Here is a 19,202-nt window from a genome sequence, read left to right on the forward strand (position 1 = left end):
TCCACTTGACTCTCAAGATAAACAAATCTGATTCTTGCTGTAAAAGAGAAATATTATAGCAATATAGACTTTATTTATTATTCAAATCCCTTTTTATTACAGTGCAACAATAAAACACACAGATCATCCAAACACAATAATGTTTGTGTGTTTAAACCTCGTTCTGCTTACCGGGGGTTCAGCGGCCTCCTCGGGGCGGTGTGGCCGGCCGGGGCAGGCAGCAGCTCGGACACCTCGGCTGGGATGTGCCGGTCAGACCTCCATGGATGGATGTAGCCTGCCGGGGACGCTGCGGAGCAACGATCCGGATCTAAAGACTCAAAAAAGGTCAGAATCATCCCCTATTCGTCCCTGGCATGACTGGAGATAAGATCCGAACCAGAATCCGAACCCGAGCTGATACATAAACATGTGTGTATCTGTTTAAAACGATTGTATTTGTGTTATTTGGTTTTATATTGAGAAGCGAAGCTAACGGCTACTGGTGCTAGCATCTGGTCAGGGAGTGTCCCAGTGACAGCAGCAGGCACCAGAGCTGCTTCCCACACCGGTTATAGCTGATAAATATCATAAATCACACATTAATACGACTTATAACACAGTCAGGACTGTAAGTTGTATATATGGAGGTTTGGTTGGTGGTGTAAATCTCAGTGTGGATCCACATATCAAGTCCCAGCAGCTTGATTGATCTCATTTTAATTAATAAATCTCAAATTCTCGTTGTTTTTCCCCCTTATTTTTAATTTCAATTTGTTTAATTTTGCTGGGAGAAAAAAAAAAAACCTCATGTCAGACTGCAGCCACACCCCATACTGGGATTAATCTGGTCCCAGTGCACAGCCCATGCTGGGAATCCCAGTCAGCTCCATTGGTTTTGGATGAAATGACATGATTGAGGAGGTGCAGTGGGATTCAGGATCTGGTCTTTGGCCTGGGACTCACTAGATGGCACCAAATGACTCTTTTACCTTCACTTTCATGTCTCCGGAGCTGGAGATATTTTAAGGTTAATACCAGAAGCTTGTTGTTGTAGTTTGTGTGCACTGTAAACACTGACACAGTTATGTTAAAAGCAGTTTCCTCTAATCAAGGTTGTACATATTATAATTGTGTTCATGCATATCTCTGTCCGTCCTGGGAGAGGATCCCTCACATGTGACTCTCTCTGAGGTCTATATGGTTTTCCACCTGTTTAAAGGTGTTTTTGGTAGTTTTTACTTATTCTCGTCTAGTGCAGGACACAGGACGAATAAGGGCTAAGTGTTAATTTGATGGATATTGAAATGAGGTGCTGGGATGAACAGACTCTGACCCTGTTCTATATGGACGACCTATTTTGTCCCTTCAGGGATGATAGTGATGAGACCAGGCCTGGATATCATCAGCGTGCATGTAGAGAGCAAACAGAAAGGCAATTTCCATCCACTGTTCCTTATAGAGGCGTAATTAAAGTAGCTTTGAAAGCAATTAATCAGATATTTTAAATAATTTAAACGTTTCTCGACAGTGTCAAATATAATCAAAACGTCCGTAACAATTTCACACACCCCCAAGTTATTTCTTTGAAAAGTTTTTCTCTTCTACTCACAGTTTAAAACCTAATAAACTTGATATTTACTGTGATAAATATCAAACAGAAATTGTACAAACGTTCATCTTTGAGAACCAGTAATCGTTCAGTGACCGAAAGACTTGCATCGGTATTGATTATCAGAATAATTGCTGATTAATGTTTGGTCAATCTATAGAATATATTTCAGCTCTTTGATATATGTTATACAATTGAATAACAGAATAATGAAGGTTACATTGATATTTATTTACAGTATAAAGTTGTATATTTTATAAACATTTTAGATGATCATGTCTGGGGGCTTTAGAATGGATTAAATGAACTTAAGTGAATCAATAGTTGAAGCCATTTATCAGATAAAAACACATAAACTTTCTCTGTATTTAACTCATATTAGTGAAGAATCTGTTAATGTTTTCAGCTTAATACCCACATACACTGAATCATTAGGTTTTCAGGTTATGAGGCAGATAAGTACAGAATTCAAATGAATGGATCACTTATTGAGAAGTCATCATTACCTTTGATATAAAATGAGCAAAATAACTAATTGACTTTAAAGTAGGATATAGATTAAACTGATCTGTTAATTTTTATTCACAGCTACTTAAAGCTTATTTTCAAATTACATCTTAGTCAGTTGTGACTCAGCAGACTGTTTCCTTTCAGCCTTCGATACAAACTGAATTCACATTTCTCCTACGTCTCAATTTAGGTCAAATTTCTGCATCATCATCATCTCCTTGCTCATGTTTACCTTGTGTAGTGATGTCGATTAGCTCGTCCCGTACTCGCAGGCTGACTGAAGTCCAGCGAGGTCGCAATGTTCGTCCTTTAAAAATCCCACAGTGTCACCTTGGTTCCTGCAGCCTTCTGTTCACTGGTGTGAACTGGTTCCCAGCAGCAGCACCAGTATGGCTGAGCTGTCTCTGTCGTCGTCCTGCTCCTGCCTGAGGAGGAGGCAGTTCTTTTTCGATGTGGCTCAGGGCGAGTTGCCTCTTCATTATTTTTTTCCTGTGAGAGATAAGGGCTCCCCGTCTTTCCTTCCTCCCACCCCCCCACCCCGGCACCCCCTCTTTTGGTTCTGCCTTTGTCATTAGCATAAAAGGCTGCAAAGAGACTGCAGAGGTTTATTGTGTGTTTAACATCTCCAGCTTCGTGTAACTATTTTACGTATTTTACAATATATTAAATTTCAGGAGTTTAATGTTGATTCTGAAGCCACAAACAAATACATGACCTCAATTATAATATGTAGTAGTCACACAAGCACGTGTAGGACGGTACTGAGCCGACATTTCATTTAGTTTTACTGGTTCAAGCATCATGAGTGACGTATTTCCCCCTTTCTGAGAGCTGGGTTTCTTTTGTTCTGCTGCTGAATTGCGCACTCTTGTAACATCTCCCATCAGCCTCTAAGCTGAAAGCTTTTACACACAAACCCTGCAGCCTTCGGCCTCTAATGCAAAAAGATGACAACACAGAAAAAGAGAGGGCCGAGAGTTCAAAAGCCCCAGCCATGCAGTTAGCTGATAAAAGAGAGTTAATCCTGGCTGTGTCCCGACCCTCGGCCCCAGCATCAGACTGGGCTCTAATGCAATCTGCTGGCTTTTGCATCACCTGGGTCTTTTGTGCTCAACCACAATGAAACAGCATCAGATTCAGTTTGAACCTGCTGTGTTTTTACATTTTTTTAATTTCCTACACTAGATGTTTTATTTTTTCCCTTGTGCTCAGGCTATTATTAGAAGAAAGAAGTAGAGGAACAGCTCCTTCCCTGAAACCTGACACTTATCTGACAGTCTGCAGTGCAGCTTGGGCACAGTTCTCTCTTACTGTATTTCTTTGCTGTATTAACGACCTCAAAGGTTTAGATTTTGATCACTGATTAATCTTAACTGTTCTTATCTCGACTTATATTTCTCTCTTGTGTTTCCACCAGCCACAGCAGCCCTGATTAAACAAACGTCTGAAACCCTCTGGATCAAACTAGTGTAACATGCATGAGGCTGTCAGGTTTATTTTCAGATGCCTTTTGAGGTGAGCGTGTGCCGGCTCTAGGACCCAGCGCCTCTGTCTGGGCCTACAGCTCCCTCCCTCCTGCAGGAGCCGGGGCAGACAGCAGCGCAGTGCTACGACTCAGATGATGCTCTCACAGCAGACCTGGCTGTTTTTTCCTCCTCTCTGCTCCCCTGTTTCCCTCTGGTCCATTCATCGGAGGGGTGGATCGCACCGCCCGCCCGCCAGGAACTTCCTGACAGAGGCTTGTCCTGCTGTCGGCTTCTCCCTGTGAGGATCAGGAGAGGGACGGGGAGTTTTCAGGCCACTCTGGGCTGTTCTGTGAGGATCAGGAGAGGGATGGTGTCATTCTTTAAATAGAGAAAGGGAGAGGAAGAAGGGAGACGTTCCGGTAGCATCCCTGAACCCCCCCTCCTCCAGTCCTCGACCCTCCCCTCTGTCTGGCTCACCCCACTGAGGTTTTGGTGAGGGGCTCGGCGACCAGGAGACATGTCACAGACTAGGAGGAGCACCTACACTCGGGTGAGTGGGCACAAGGTGTTGATACGTCCTGGGTGAAGTGAATGAATGGGCCGGTGGACCGTGGTGCTGAAGTTAGTCCTGATTGGTGCGCCATTGTTTCTGTTATGTCTGTCCGATTTGTCCCACTCACGTCAATGTCCACTTTGAATAGAAGGGTTTCGAATCCATTTCAGAGCTGCGGTTCTCCGGCTGAGTTGTCGCCTCTTTGTTCGCCTCTCGTGCCCCCCCCCGGGTTCCACGCCGCTGCTGCTGCTGTGGCGTTGGGGTTCAGACCCCATGTGATGACTCGACTGGGAACGATGACACAGCAGACAGGTGATGGGTCCGTCAGGGTCTGTGTTATCGAGACACACTGGACACAGGAGACTTCCTGTTGGTCACTGGTCTCTGAGTCAGGCAGCTTCCTTGTCACTGGGAGGGATGACATCAGTGTTTGCTACTCTCACAGAAAACCCCTTAGCGATCATAAATAGTCCTTAGACTGTAAACTGTGTGACTTCTGTTAACACAACCTTCATGACAACATTCTAGTGACTTTACTTTTTCAAGAACACAAAGTAAATTCATGAGCCGGCTGCCAAGTTCTATCAGCACCTTCATCAGAGCAGTGGCACAGTGCAGAAGATGAGGCTACATGACAGATTCTTTATATTTATATTCTTATTTAAGTTTTATAGTCAGGGTGAGCTTGCGTGTGTTGTAAGAGTAGAGTGGCACTAAATAATTCAGCACGCCCCTCTCGGGCTCGTCTCCAGCACATGGCGAACGGGTCGGAGCAATGCAAGCTCCAGCAAGGGAAACTCGTTCAGGACACTTCATTATTTTGTCATTTTAAAGCCGACTTATTAGTTATTAGAGTTATTATAACATAATAATAACATACATCGTGTTGTTTCCCTGAAGCAACGCAAACCAAGGAATCCTCTCTCTCCTGAATCTGAAGCAATTTCATGCTGACAAAGTTTGAATTAAAGATGTGACTGTGATGTGCAAAGACTCAAGGATGCACATAACCAATTAAATGTCCCTTTCAGTGTTGGTTATGAATAATAAGGTGGGTTAATTAGACTTGAAGTAATTATGGGAATTTGGGTGGGTTTCAGTTCTTTAAGACTTATCTTTAAATGTCAGAAAGTGGAGATTAACAGTTCGCCAACAAAATGTCCCGTATTGAAGATGTTTTATAAGAGAAATAAAGTTATATCACAGCTTAAAGTTATGACTGAGGTAAGAACCAATTAGTTTCCATTAGAATCCTCCTTCATGTATTTTAGCTGAGAAGGTTTTTTTCTTTACAGCCTCTTTAAGAACATTGTTCAGTGTCTGTGGTTGAGAAATGTAAAGAGTAAATTATGCCCGTTAAGAACTGACATCATCTCTGAGCTTATGTTTGAATATTTTCCTTGAAACCACGGTTTTAAAACCATTAAGATTTTTTAAGTGGTTTTACAGGGGCCATAATATCACTGAAAACAAAACACTCTTTATGTGATCACATTCCAAAGTAAACTTCATGTAGATTTAACATCTTTACCCTGGGCAGTGTTGATGGCTGAGTGTTAAAGGCCTTTAGGTGTGTGGTTTAACCAGATTTTACATTTTGACTTCCTCTATAAAATACATATTTCTGTGTTTCTGCTGTAATTTAAATCTTTTTACTTGTCAGCAAGAGCCTTTAACTGCAGACAAAAGTTCACTCCCTCTTAGATCCTCTACCTTCATGCATGTAAACATGTAAAGGAGGAAAGAGATATGATCTGTGTGAAGGATGTATAAACGTTTGGTGGACTTTAAATCTGAAGGTCATGTGAGGTGTTTGCTTATTGAATATATCTTGGTGATTGTCATATTTTCCAGTCCAGAGAGCAAGGACAAGTTTTCAACTTTAAAATCTTATCAAATATTTGTGAATTGCTCAGGCTTTTAAAAGTCTCAACCTGAGCTGCAGTGATAATTCAATTTATTCGTTGTTTGACGTGACTTTATTTTGATATTCAAATAACTGTAAAGTCATTTTCTCATTCTCAAAATCAAAGAATTCAAAGGACCTCGTTATTTATACAAACAAATAGATATAAGGACTAATGGTACGATTTCTGTCTGAGATCATTGCCTCAATTGATCATTTTGATTATCTAACAGTATTTTATTGATTGCCCCAGTTCCCTTTGGAGCATACCCACCCCACACTGGTATCTCTGATGAAAAAAGTGAATTTATCCTTCTCAATAATTGTATGTATTGATTTTAAAGTTATGTTTGCAATTCTCAATAGACCTAGTATGTTGTAGACATAACATTGATTGGGTCATGTGAGGACAGACACCTGCAGCGGATGCAGCGGATGTGAATGACACGAAATAAACGTCTTTATGCTTCTGCTGTGTGTCTTTGCTTCACTTTTATTTTCCGGTGTCTGTTATTTAACCTTTGTGTTAAACAGCAGCACAAACACACACAAACACACACACACACACAGACACACACATAGTCACAGTGTGTGTTTACAGTGAGCTCAAGGAGAGTCGGAGCATGTTCTCACTCAGTAACAGTATCTGCTCTGCTCTGTTCTGCTGAGTCACCTCCACGTCCAGGACCTCTCACTGTAAAGTGGGTTACGCTGGATTATGTGACCACAAACCATTGCAGCTGGAGTACATTTGCGCAGTTTGTTCCTCACACACCAGGATTGCTTTCTGAGGTCTCAGGGTATTGTTGCCATGGAATTATCTCACAAGCCAGTCGTCCTGCAGAAGCGTGTGTTGACATTTACAGAGTACACATCCAGGACAAGGCCTTGCTTTGACTTTTTCTCCTGTCCTGCACAGCTCACTGGGCCTGAATGACACTGAAACTACTTTCTGTCCTTTCACCCCCCCCCCCCACCAGCAGCTGGTCAGCGTGTACCTGAATGACATGCTCCGATAAAAGCGTCTTTCATTGCAAATGTCCTCTGAGCAGCAACAGTATCATGTGATGCTTTGTGCTGTATAATATCACTGGATCATATTCTGTATCTCACGCTCTGACTGTCCTGCAGAGGAAAGTGCTGGAGTTGCTTCTCCACGACAAGTGTTTGTCTCATTAATTTACTTTCTCACTGTAAAGTTGTGGTAATAATAATATAATTGGACGTGATTGTAACTTAGTTCCTGAGACAGCTTTTGGAAACTTTAAACTAGAGATGTTACGATACAATAGTGGTGGGGGGAAAAATCGATTCTGTTCAGTAACGCGATATTTTGCGCCCGCGGTTATATCCATACTGTAAAACAAAGTATTGCAATTTTTAAAAAAGGAAAGGATGTTCTCCACTGCAGGAGATATAGTAACGGTCCAGAGGAACTTTAACATATGAGCAGGTTAACCAACTCCTTTTTCTGAACAAAAATGCCAATATTCCCAAATGAATTTAACATTTTGGGTCATGACCTCGCAGCCAACTGGACTGGACTCTACTAGTACACCTTTGTTTATTTTTCTCAATTTGATTGAAGCTCTAGGTTACTCTTATTTATATGATTGTTCTCAGGTTTATGTTACTATATTATGTCTGCTTGATGTTACTGTATTGTATTTAAATAATTGTAAGTTATGTGCTGGGAGCTCAGTGTTCATGTGAGAGGTCTCCTATTCAGAAAATAATTACAAAGGTCCTGTGTCCTGAATGTTCAAGGACAAAGTTTTTGCACTTCAGTTAATGTGTAGAAGACAATGTTGTTCACAGAATTAAATGTGACATTTGAAGTGAGTTGAGCAGTCTTATTTTCCTCATTTTTTGTAATGCCTTTGAATAATATGGGGGACATGAATCGCAATATATCGCAGAATCGAATCGCAATACTTGCAGTATCGCAGAATCGCAATACTATTGAAACGTGGCCCAAATATCGCAATACTATTGAATCGTCACATTTTTGCCAATTCCCACCCCTATGATACAAGCACTGGAAACGTCTCTGATTCGTCTGAAACTGCCGGGTTGGACTTTGGCAAGTACTCAAATCTATTCACCAAACCAATAACTTGTCTTTAAAGTATATTTCACACAGATAAAAATTATATTTTCTTTTCCCCTCACATCACACAAGTACTGTTTTTAGAAGAAATTATCTCTCAAACTAAACTGTCATGATTATTGATCCCTGTTATGATTCCTTTGTGTTTCTCCTCTCCCCCCCCACCCAGACCACGAGCAGCGGCAGCAGCAGGATGAGCTCGGACGGGGGCGGGCGGCCCGTCAAGGTGGGCTCCCTGGTGGAGGTGATCGGGAAGGGGCAGCGCGGCACGGTGGCGTTCATCGGCACCACGCTCTTCGCCTCCGGCAAATGGGTGGGGGTCATCCTGGATGAGGGCAAGGGCAAGAACGACGGCACGGTGCAGGGCAAACGCTACTTCACCTGCGAGGAGAATCACGGGATCTTTGTGAGACAGTCACAGGTAACTGCAGAGAGATTCATCAGATGCTTTAAGAAAGACCAAGTCAGTCAGTGGCTGTTGTGTTTGAGAGCTCAGGAAGGGCTCAAGGGTTTTTAGCTGTGTCATGAGGAAGATCTGTTGTGTTTTTACAAATCACAACTAGGGTTGCAAAGGGGCGGAAACTTTCCATGGGAAGTTTGGCTCGGGAATTTTGGGAATTTTGAAAAAAAAAAAAACTACTCAAATTAACCGCTGAGCAATAAAAACATCATTCAAAACTCTATTTTAAAGATGTATGGAATGCAGCACACACTGCACGTTGAGTTTCAACCCTCCACTGTGCATTCTTCCATCACATGCACAGATAACTCCCAGCATCCTTCACTCTACAGCAGGGCTATTGAGGCCTGCTGTAGAGTGAAGGACTAGTCAGGTAAGTTTCCATGATATTACTGGGGAAATTATATTAGCATGCTGATTGAGGATTGTTCATCTGTTCATCTAGCCTATTTCCATTCATTTATCCATCAATTGAAAAATATGTTTACAGACTATTCCAATTGCTTGGCTAACTATTTATATCTCTGGCATTGCATTAGTGTTTTTTTACAAACTTTTTTCTCATCTTATTCTACAGAACAATGCCACGTGCACTATCTCATGTGTGGAGACATTTCACCCCATCCAATGTAGAAGGAAAGGCTGTGTACATTAGCAAATACTGTGCAAAGACCTATGTTAAGAATGACACAACGATGCAGAAGCATATAGTCAAGTGCCCAAAGTTTCCTCAGGGCTCAAATCAGCCTATGACAAAACAAAATGTTTATATTTATGTCTGTATATGACAAGGTAAATACAGTTAGTATAGATTACCCACAACATTTCCAGTTTATTTCCGTATATTCCCGTTTATTCCCGTTAATTCCCGTTAATTCCCGTTAATTCCCGTTAATTCCCGTTAATTCCCATGGAAAGTTTCCAACTTTGAATATTCCCGGAATTTTGCAACCCTAAACACAACACGTCACATCTCCTCCGGCTTCAAGAGCCAGAAGCTTAAATCAGAGGATGGTGCTGTCATCTCCACCTTCAGGCCCTCGAGTCCTCCTGCATTTCTCTGTTGTTTACTTCTTTATTCTGTGATATGTTCTTTGAAGGTTGATATTGTATTTGACACATAGTCGTGTGGGGGTTGATATTTTTCCTCAACTGTCTGCATGGGATCAGCATTGTTCCGCTGCTTCAGTGTTTTGATCCAAAACAACTCTGTGTTCTGTGTAAATAACATCGGAACGGAGCTCATTCAGTCATATTCTCTGCTTATTTAAATTCTCCTGGCACTTCATGGACTTTCAGACAAATGTTGTATCTCTGAACTTGAATCACTCTGATTTTGGTAAAGTTTGATAGTTTGAAACAAACACACACTGGAGTGAAGCATCTTAGACACACTGAGTTTCATACAGGAACATTTAATCGACCATGAAGAAAGGCCGACTGTACAAAGTCATATTCAAAGTATGAATTTGTGTTCTGTCATGTTTGTTTTTAATTAATTTGTTCAAGTGGTTCTTATATGAAAGGATGAAACCATGAATGCACCTGTAAGCCAGTGAATCAGATACAGACATGCATACCCTCACACACAAGGGTAAGCATCAGTATTGATTAGGTATTATATTACTAATCCCCTTACATTATGTCTCTCACTTAACTTAAGAGCGTTTGCCCCGGACTGTCCCTCAGGTGCACTTGTGCAGGTTGCCATGGAGATAAGGGAGAATATCGACTCACTTGGCGACGACTGCATCATCAAACGAGCCAATTTAGTTTTTTTTGTTGCTCCCCTTTTAACATCTCGCTTCCTCGCCGCCAACTCTGCTCATGAATAATATTGTTGGCTCTGAAAGCCTCTCCGCTGTTTTGAAAGACGTCTAAATCTGTCCCGCTGTCTGTCTCTGTCCCAGATCCAGCTGGTTGATGATGGAGCGGACACCACGTCCCCAGAGACACCGGAGCCCGGCACCGGCAAGGTTCCCAAACGAGGTGAGGACACACACTCACACACACACACACACACACATTCAGATGATTTTTGTCCTTGGTCATCACCCAGGAGTAGATTTCAGTTTTTTCTGCAGGTGTTCAAACAGTGAGACGTCTCTAAATCTGTGACCTTTCAGAAATACAAGTTTCCTCAGGGACGCACATGTACAGTTTCTTCATGTTTAACCTTTACTTTTACCCGACTGGCTTCAGTTCAGACTCCATGTTGAAAATCATGTGGAAATCTTAGTCTGAGCTGGGAAAAGTTGTTTTAATGACATTTATATGAAGGTGACCAGGATGATTAATAACTCACAAACCCACTGATAATGTTATCTTTCCTCCAGTATCGTCTGCAGGGACACAGTGGACAAACTAATGAATTAAAGATCATTCAGCAGTTTTCCACAGTTCAGTCAGAGCTGATATCCGTGTTGACCATCCGGTGAAAACACAATAAATCATGTCAGCTTCCCCTCGCCTGCACCCGGATCTCACTGGGACTTTGCACCGTTCTGTAAAGGAATATAAACACAGATTGTGATACGAGAATTTCTCTGTTTATCTCCTCAGAGATCCTGGAGACGCCCAAGTCCACCAAACTGGTGAGTCAGATAACGATGTGATGTAGCAGCATGTTCCTCTGCAGGGAAACCTGGAGCAGAGAGGCCAGCAGACACACACACACACACATGAGTTGTACTTCTGTCTTTGTGAGGGTGCTCGTTGATAGAATGAATTCCCTCACCCTCAACCTTCACTTCTATATGCCTCATAACAACCATAACCTAAACCTTCCTCTAACAACAGCCAAGTATTAACCTTCAAACAGCCCTGAATGTGTTGAGGATCAGCTGAAAGTGCTCACCCTCCAGGAATATCCTACAATGAGTCATACAAGTACACTCACACACACTCACAATAACTATGTTTACATGGACACCAATTTTCCACCTATTGACCTTATTCAGAATAAGACTTTGTGTTAATTATTGTTAACATGAGTTGCCAACAGAGAGAGTTTAGTCTTGTTATGACTCACAGTGTTACAGCCGCTACACGACATGTCCTCAAGCAGTTGGTAGCTTCTATATGTCGCAAATTACTATGAAAACTTGTGATTGATGTTTTAATGGGATTAAGGAGTATACATGTCTGTGTAATGTGACTTTGGTCGGAATACTCCACGTTTTATTATTGTTTATTCTTGAGTTTCACCTTATTCAGGTTAAGAGGATCAGAAAATGCTGTTTTCTTGACGGTGTCTTAATCAGGTTACTGTTGGAATATTGGTGTCCATGTAAATGTTGACCTTGTCAGATTGACGCTTCTGTACCTACACACACACACCTTCATATCTAAAGTAAAGATAACACAGTGTGTGCCTGTTGTATAAAAGTTTACCATTAAATATTTGTTTTGAAGGCAGTTCTTTTCTGACACTGATGTAGAATCAGACACTCTACAGCTTAGAAATATTACTTTACAGTACAATAGGGTTATATATACAGTACATACACCCTTTATATACAGTCTATACATACACCTTAATATTATTCTCTGTATTTTCTTACCCTTTGTGATACAATTAGAGGAGCCCTTCCTCTTCCTCCTCTTCCCCTCCTCCGTACCTAAATATTCTAAATGCACGCAACCCTTTTATTTCTGTCAGTTAGGACCGGGAGTAACTGCTTTTAAATCCCAGAAAAATAATATTTCACTTTATTTCTTTCATAATTAAACTCTTAATCCTGAAACTGTTATAAAGCATGTAAACTTAAGTATTGGAACTGAAACTATCAACAATAAATACCACAACTTTATAGAAACACATTTTCTTCTTAAAATAACCTTAAATTTGTTTGTTTCTCGTCTGACCAGAAGAGGGCAGTGTTTACATACAAATGGACTTTTAGCTGTGTAATGTCAAATCAACTGATAATCATATTATATAAGTGACAGAATGAAAAGATCTTAAATTGAAATGATGGTGATGTGACCTAATTTGTGGCTCGGACCACTCAACAGCCTCGGCTGCTCTAAAATACCCGTCGGCTTTATAATGACTCTCTCAGGTGCTCGTTAATTCAGGTCATTTGCTGGATTTGTCTCTAATATTTCTCTGTGGCTCCAGGGTCTGAAACCACAATAGATTCTTTCTGTTTTGGACAGAAACTTTGAAAAATAATTAAGTATTTGGGGTAAACACAGTCACAGCTTGAGGAATCAAGGCCACTTTTGTTTTGTTTTATTTTTTTCAAACTCAGAATAGAGGCTTTATATTTGACCCATTTCTCATGGGTGTAAACGTGACATTTTATTTATCTTTATCACTTAAATTATTTGACGAAATTCTTAAAAGAGAAGTGATGCTGAGTCACTGCGGGCTGGACGATGCTGTTAACCTTGAATTTGGTTTAATCCTAAATTACACCAACGATCTTTCTGTCCAAATAAAACAATCTAATTAATATTATATAGCATTTTGTTCCTTTCATTTTTCATTAAGAACATTAGCTTTTTTATTTTAGTTTGACTGTGACACGTAAAGAAAATCAAAAGCAGTCACTACGGTAGAAACAATGATTTACTGTGTTGAGTATTTTAGAAGGAAAAGCAGAATGTGTGTCTTACTGATATAAAGGAAGCTTTGTGTGATTAAAAAAAACAAATTCTAACACGTTTGTCACGTTTCAATAGGATTTCACTTATTTGTAGTTTGTGTGAAAATGAGCAGAAGGAAGAATGTGAGTGAGCCAGAAAAGTGTTTGTCAAAATATACTGACGTGTATATTTTGACTGGGATATGAGCACCGATCCACCACCCCCCCCTTCTCCCGCCGCATGTCACTGACAAACTGGACCTTTAACCCTCACCCTCCCTCCTTCCCTTCTTTCCTTCCCTTCTTTCCTGCCCTTCTTTCCTTCCCCTCCGATCACGCAGCGAGGAGTGAAGCCCAAAAAGGTGCTGCATGTTTCTCTAACCTCGGTACACTTGTGATGTGATGAAGATGACTGTCGTACCCGTGGCTCTGATTGGCCTCTGTGCTGCATGGCAACCAGGCCTCACCCTTCATTTACCCATGAGTCCTCTCAGCTCACCGCACCTCCATCCCCCCCGGTCCCGTCACAATAACTGCTCTGTGTTCATGTGAGAGCGAGTGGAACGCCGGTGGAGAGAAAGTTGATGCTTGTGTTGTTTTCGTGGCGTCACGTCCACTCGACCTCTGTGACCTCACCGGTTCAGCTCAGTGTCCGTCTGCTTTCTGTGCATTTTGAAGCATGTTGCAATCACAGTGAAATAGGGAAAAATGCCTGTTTTGTCTAGTACAGACGCAGGTTTAATTAACTGTAGTTTTATTGGTTGTAAGACACCAACAGTGATGTTCTGAGAGAAGGTTCCGGTCAGTTCCCTGATCATCGAGAGTCTGTTACATAAACAAGTGTCTATGAAGGGACAGAAAGTTTCTGATGAGATATTTAGAGGCTCTGGGAGAAAAAGCAGCTGAAGGCTTCACTGCACACGTTTGTTTCCCTCCTGTGATTTCGCACCAGCTAAAATGACTGGTTTTACTGGTGATAATTAGTCTCTTGACAAGTGAAAATGCTAAATATACCATGTGAAGATTGAGCTACTTTAGGTGTTTGTGTCATCGTAAGTTTAGTATTTTTGTCTGTGGTACAACAACAACAAAGATATCACTTTTTCTAACATCCTCACAGACGTGTATATATATGTTAATCGTAAATATATCTATATCTATTAATTATTTTTTTTTAAAATCGTTAGCCCAAGTTTGAAGCATTCATCCTATCATATTGAATTCGGTCTCCTTTTGGAAAAATCTGTAAAGCTGAAGCAAACAATTTATAATTTGTTATTGTTGCTCTACTGCTGCAAATTTGATATAGAAAGTGTGTAGCACGAAAATTGTTGTTTAGATGCAGACAAAAAAGGAGGAAATTCCCTTCGTGTTTTAGTTTTAGTATAAAGATGAAAACCTAAACATCCAATTCAAGCACGTGTTACAGCGTTTCATGTTGAGCCACATGAGGAATCTTCCTGATGTCTTCGCTGACGGTCCGATGCTCTTTACTCGTCTTCCTCTTCGGACCAATGCACACAGACGTTCCTCTGCTGCACTGTAGGAAATGTCAGATGGTGACCGAGGTGAAATGGCTCCTCCCGCCTGCAGAGAACAGACCTGAGAGTAAAGATTCCCTGTCAGCTTGCGTCTACTTGATCGTCTCCACCTCTGCACACACGCTCTGCAGGATGACTTTTACCATTAAGCTCAGTTCAGTCATGGTCTGCAGATATGTACAAACACTCAATATTATGGAAGAATAAACTCGCCCTTTAAATTGAGTGTTTCGCCATAAAGTGAAAGCACATTCCTCATTTCATTCCACATTTAAATCCACTAGATCTGGATTTGTTTTTTGGTTTCAGGATCAAATTTGACACACACTCGTGAACACTAGTCCCCTAAATGTGCCTGATCAAGATCCACGAATCACTGGCTTCTGTGAAAATATCAAAAGATATCATTTCACATTGTTAAAGAAGGTGCTGAATAAAAAGCTCCTGCATCCGACACAAAATATAACAGATTATCTGGTTTTAAAATGTATTTTTATGCCAGTGATGCAAATTTCTCTGATCTTAAGAAGATTCAAGATTCAAGATTTTTTATTGTCAAATGCACAGAGATAACATGAAGCAGTCACTGTCAATGAAATACCTGGGTCACAGGCTCTCTTTAAGCAATGCTCAGTAATTTCAACCCAAAAAAATAAAATTAAAATTAAAATAGAATAAAATAGAATAACAATAAAATAGAATATCAAACATTTAAAATAGAAAATAAAATATATATATCTAAATATATATCTTTACAGATGAAGAGAAAAATAGAGCAACAATAGTTCAATTTTTGCAGTAGTGCAAATATTCAAATATGCTTATTTCGGTGCTGGTGCAAATATGCAAATATTCCAGGGTGCTGGTTTGGTGGAGTTATTGCACCTAAATACCAAGTTTTTAAGATAACATCCTAAACTGAAGCTGAGCTGAAGCTGAGCTGTAGCTGAGCGTGTTGGGTTTTGCTGTGTTTCTGCTTCTTGAGCAGTAATTTGATCCCTTTTGTCCGGAGTGCGGCTGCAGAGCAGTGGGAGTGATCCTCACTGTGTGTGCTGGGGAAGCAGAAACGTGATACAGCTCCACCCGTCCCATCCTCCTCTCCGGCTGCCTGTCTCTCCGCCTGTCTCTCTCTCTCTCTCTCAACCATTACTCGGTGCAGTGGAGGAAAGTGGGGATTACAGGGAGTGATTAATATTTAAACAGGACAGATTTCCCTGCGGCTGCTGTGTAATGGATACTCAAACCCTTTTTCTTTCCGGTTCAACAGCCCAGACGCTGACGTCACTTTTGTTTTCCTTATAATAAACCCCAGACTTTATTTTATATGATCATTTTTTAATGTATTACAGTTGTTCATATATCCTCTTACACAGAAACCGTACACCGCCTGTTTTTACTACAGCCGTACTGAGTTTCATCACAAATTACTTCTGCCCATTTTCACGTTTATGACGTCAAAGTATTCGGGTTAAGAGCTCGTAGCTAATCATAGTATCCTCGCTGAATTAATCCTCTTGTATCCTTCGCTCCTCCTGCTGAGCTGCGGGTGTAGGGAAGCAGATTAGTGGAGCTGAGGAAGATATTACGATAGCTACTCAAATGATCCAGGCTTTTTAGGAATGTATTCACCCATTCAATCACTTTATCGTCCTACTACCATCGGTGTTACTTCTAAAGCCCAAGAAAACCGTCTTACTCGCGTCTCACTCACAATGGAGCAATAAGAGAATATTCATGGTGGGAATAGAAATGTGTCAAACATCAATCTGTAGTCTAGAGCTTTGATTTGCTTCCCAGAGATTAGATTGTTCGTCTGATTGCTAACGTGCTTGTAGCTGCTCTGAAAAGTCTCTCTTGAGCCTGATTGGTCTGATTTAAAAAGCCTGTTGCCATAGCGAGTGATGAGACGTGGTCACGGTGTAAATATGGAGACACAACGGTGCACACTTTTAGCCAATGGTCGGAAGTCACTAGCGCTTTAAAATCAAGAAAGATGGTATTTAAAAAATATGGAATTGATCAAAATTAAAGAAACTATATGCATCTTAAATCCTTTATTTGATTTACTCAGCATCATTATGATGAACCCTGATAGGAGCGATCTGCAAGGGTTGCTAGGCGACGGAAAAGGCTTGCATCAGTTGCTGCTCATTTTCCCCTCTCACCTCTGTTTACAACCCCCCCCCCTGTTCTGTCTCACATACTCAGACACACACACACACATGCTGTCACCCTCCCCTCCCTCCCTGTCTGTCTGTGGTCGAGGTGGTGATGAGCGGGCGAGAGGCAGCGAGGGAGGGGAAGCAGCGAGGGAGGGGAGAGGAGGAAGAGGAGGGTGCACAGTGATGTAATGCAGGAGCAGGGGACTGGCTGGGCTCGACAATCCACAATAAGCAGAGTGGGTGGGGGCGGAGGTTAGGGGAGGCGAGGCGTCTCCTGTGAACAGTAGCAGGTCGGGGGCTTGCGGCAGGAAGATGTCAGAGCCCTAATTGGAGCATAAAGGAAAAGGGAGGCACCGAGCTCCGGCTCCGGCAGACGGATTATGAGAGGAACAGTGAAAGAGGACATAGAGGAGGACGACAGCGGGAGGAAGGGACGGACACAGGCAGGGAGGAAGAGCCTGGGAACACGAAAATCACAGCGGCCATTTGCACAACTGCAGCTTCCGAGGCTGAGCGGCTGCCTGTCTGTCTGAATGCTCGGCTGGAGCTGTCTGTCTCTCTGTCTCTGAGGATCGAGCATCTCTGCCTGTTTTATCCCCTGTGTGTGTGTGTCTGTGTGTGTGTGTGTGTGTGTGTGTGTGTGTCTCTCTGTGACTCTGTTGTGTGTCTTCTTCTCTTGCAAATATGATGAGACAGACTCCTGCACCCCGGAAGGTACAGAACTCCATATGATCGTCCTTATCTGTTGGGATATTGTTGCTGTTGTTGCTGTCACCCTTCATTCGATTCGTTGGCCGAGCTGCTGTAAAGGTCATGCTTGAAGTTTCAGTTAATCCATATTTCGTGCTTGGTCGTTCCTGTCGAGGGATATTTGCGATTCCCAGTGTGGAGTCAGGAGTGTTCCTTCCTGCAGCTCTATTTAGATCTTTGTGCTAATGTCTGCGAATTCAGTGCTTTATTTGCTGAGTTATTTCATTCCCATACATGTGTCTGCAGGAGATTGTTTTGTATTTCTATCTTTTATGTGTGTTCATGGTGCAGAAGCCGCTCTCGGCCGTCATCAGATAATTTCCCCCCCCCTCGGTTGCAGATGTAGCAAACAGGCTGATGCGAGTGGAGTGGAGTTCATTCTGTAAAACAACACTACGGCTTAGGAGGCTGCCCGATCTTATTTTGGTACAGCTGTTAGCTCGGGCTAATTTCTGCTGAATGGACCGGCTCTAATCCAATAAAGAGCGATAACGAGCCAGAGCGATGGGCGTTCCTGAGGCGAAGCAGAGAGGGAGAGGGAGAGAGAGAGAGGGAGAGGGAGAGAGAGAGAGAGAGAGAAAGTAAAATGTAGAAGAGAAGAGAGCCGGAAGAAAACAAGTGAGAGACATCAGATATTTTTATATGAATGGAATAAGTGTCTGCAGAGACCTGGATTACATTGTGTGTTGTTGACTAAGAAAAAAAGTATCTCTAGTTAAATTATTACAGAAATGGCAGAAATAATTTGACTTTTCTTCATATAAAAGTGTAGAAATATGTATTTAAGAAACAAAACATCCTCACCAGGTCCAATAAGTAGCTACAGCAGATGGAGAATCTTATATTCTATAATGTTGCAGCTCTAATGTGGACAAAACGAGAGCGATTAAAAGCATCATGAGATGAGATAGTTCTGTCAACCGTTGTAGTAAAATTAATTTCATCACATTTAGTAAACTGTAATACAATGTTTCACACAAAAGTAATTTTACCATTTTTAGCTACTTGTAGGTTTTTATTTCTGGCTGGAACATTTATAAAGAGAAATCATAAATTGTATATTGTACAGATGCTGAGCATAGAAAAAACATGTTGACGTGACTACAAGTTGAATATGGAAAGATTTCATAAGCCTCAAGATTGTTAACATTCCCTTCTGATATTCAAAATATGAGATAACAATGAAGCATAACCAGAAATGTTTTTCCATCGTCTCAGATTCCCTGCTTTGTCCCGTACGACAGTTCCTCTCATCCTCAATCAGTTTAATGTAAACCCTCCTCTGTGGGATTTGATTAAAACAATGTAATCCAGGTCTGCTGCACAGATTCTACAGAGATTAGACGAGAACAAACTGTGGATGTTTCCCACTGGATTTGAAAATCCTCTCATCCTGTCGCCTGGTTTGTCTGGAACACGCGACACAGCCGAGAACAAGTCGTTATCCCGGCGCTGTCGAGTGAGCAGAGCTGAGCTGGACCCTGATGAACCGGATCGGCTGCGTTTCCCAGAGACACAAAGCCGTCATTTAGGTCACAGCGGTCGTACCAGTGTCCATGTT

The 19,202-nt window shown here is 41.6% G+C and overlaps 1 protein-coding gene across 1 annotated transcript in view; it reads left to right on the top strand.

Moving 5' to 3' along the window:
• Positions 1 to 267: 267 nt before the first annotated feature.
• Positions 268 to 19,202, top strand: part of dctn1b (dynactin 1b) — a 34,986-nt gene continuing 16,051 nt past the window's right edge. The window contains exons 1-4 of the mRNA XM_061082834.1: positions 268 to 327; positions 8,306 to 8,557; positions 10,507 to 10,585; positions 11,159 to 11,190. Of these exons, the coding sequence (XP_060938817.1) occupies positions 8,330 to 8,557; positions 10,507 to 10,585; positions 11,159 to 11,190 (339 nt within the window). The 5' untranslated portion in view covers positions 268 to 327; positions 8,306 to 8,329. The remainder of the gene's footprint in view (positions 328 to 8,305; positions 8,558 to 10,506; positions 10,586 to 11,158; positions 11,191 to 19,202) is intronic.

The sequence above is a fragment of the Limanda limanda genome, chromosome 12 (assembly GCF_963576545.1).
Source record: "Limanda limanda chromosome 12, fLimLim1.1, whole genome shotgun sequence".
Classification (NCBI taxonomy): domain Eukaryota; kingdom Metazoa; phylum Chordata; class Actinopteri; order Pleuronectiformes; family Pleuronectidae; genus Limanda; species Limanda limanda.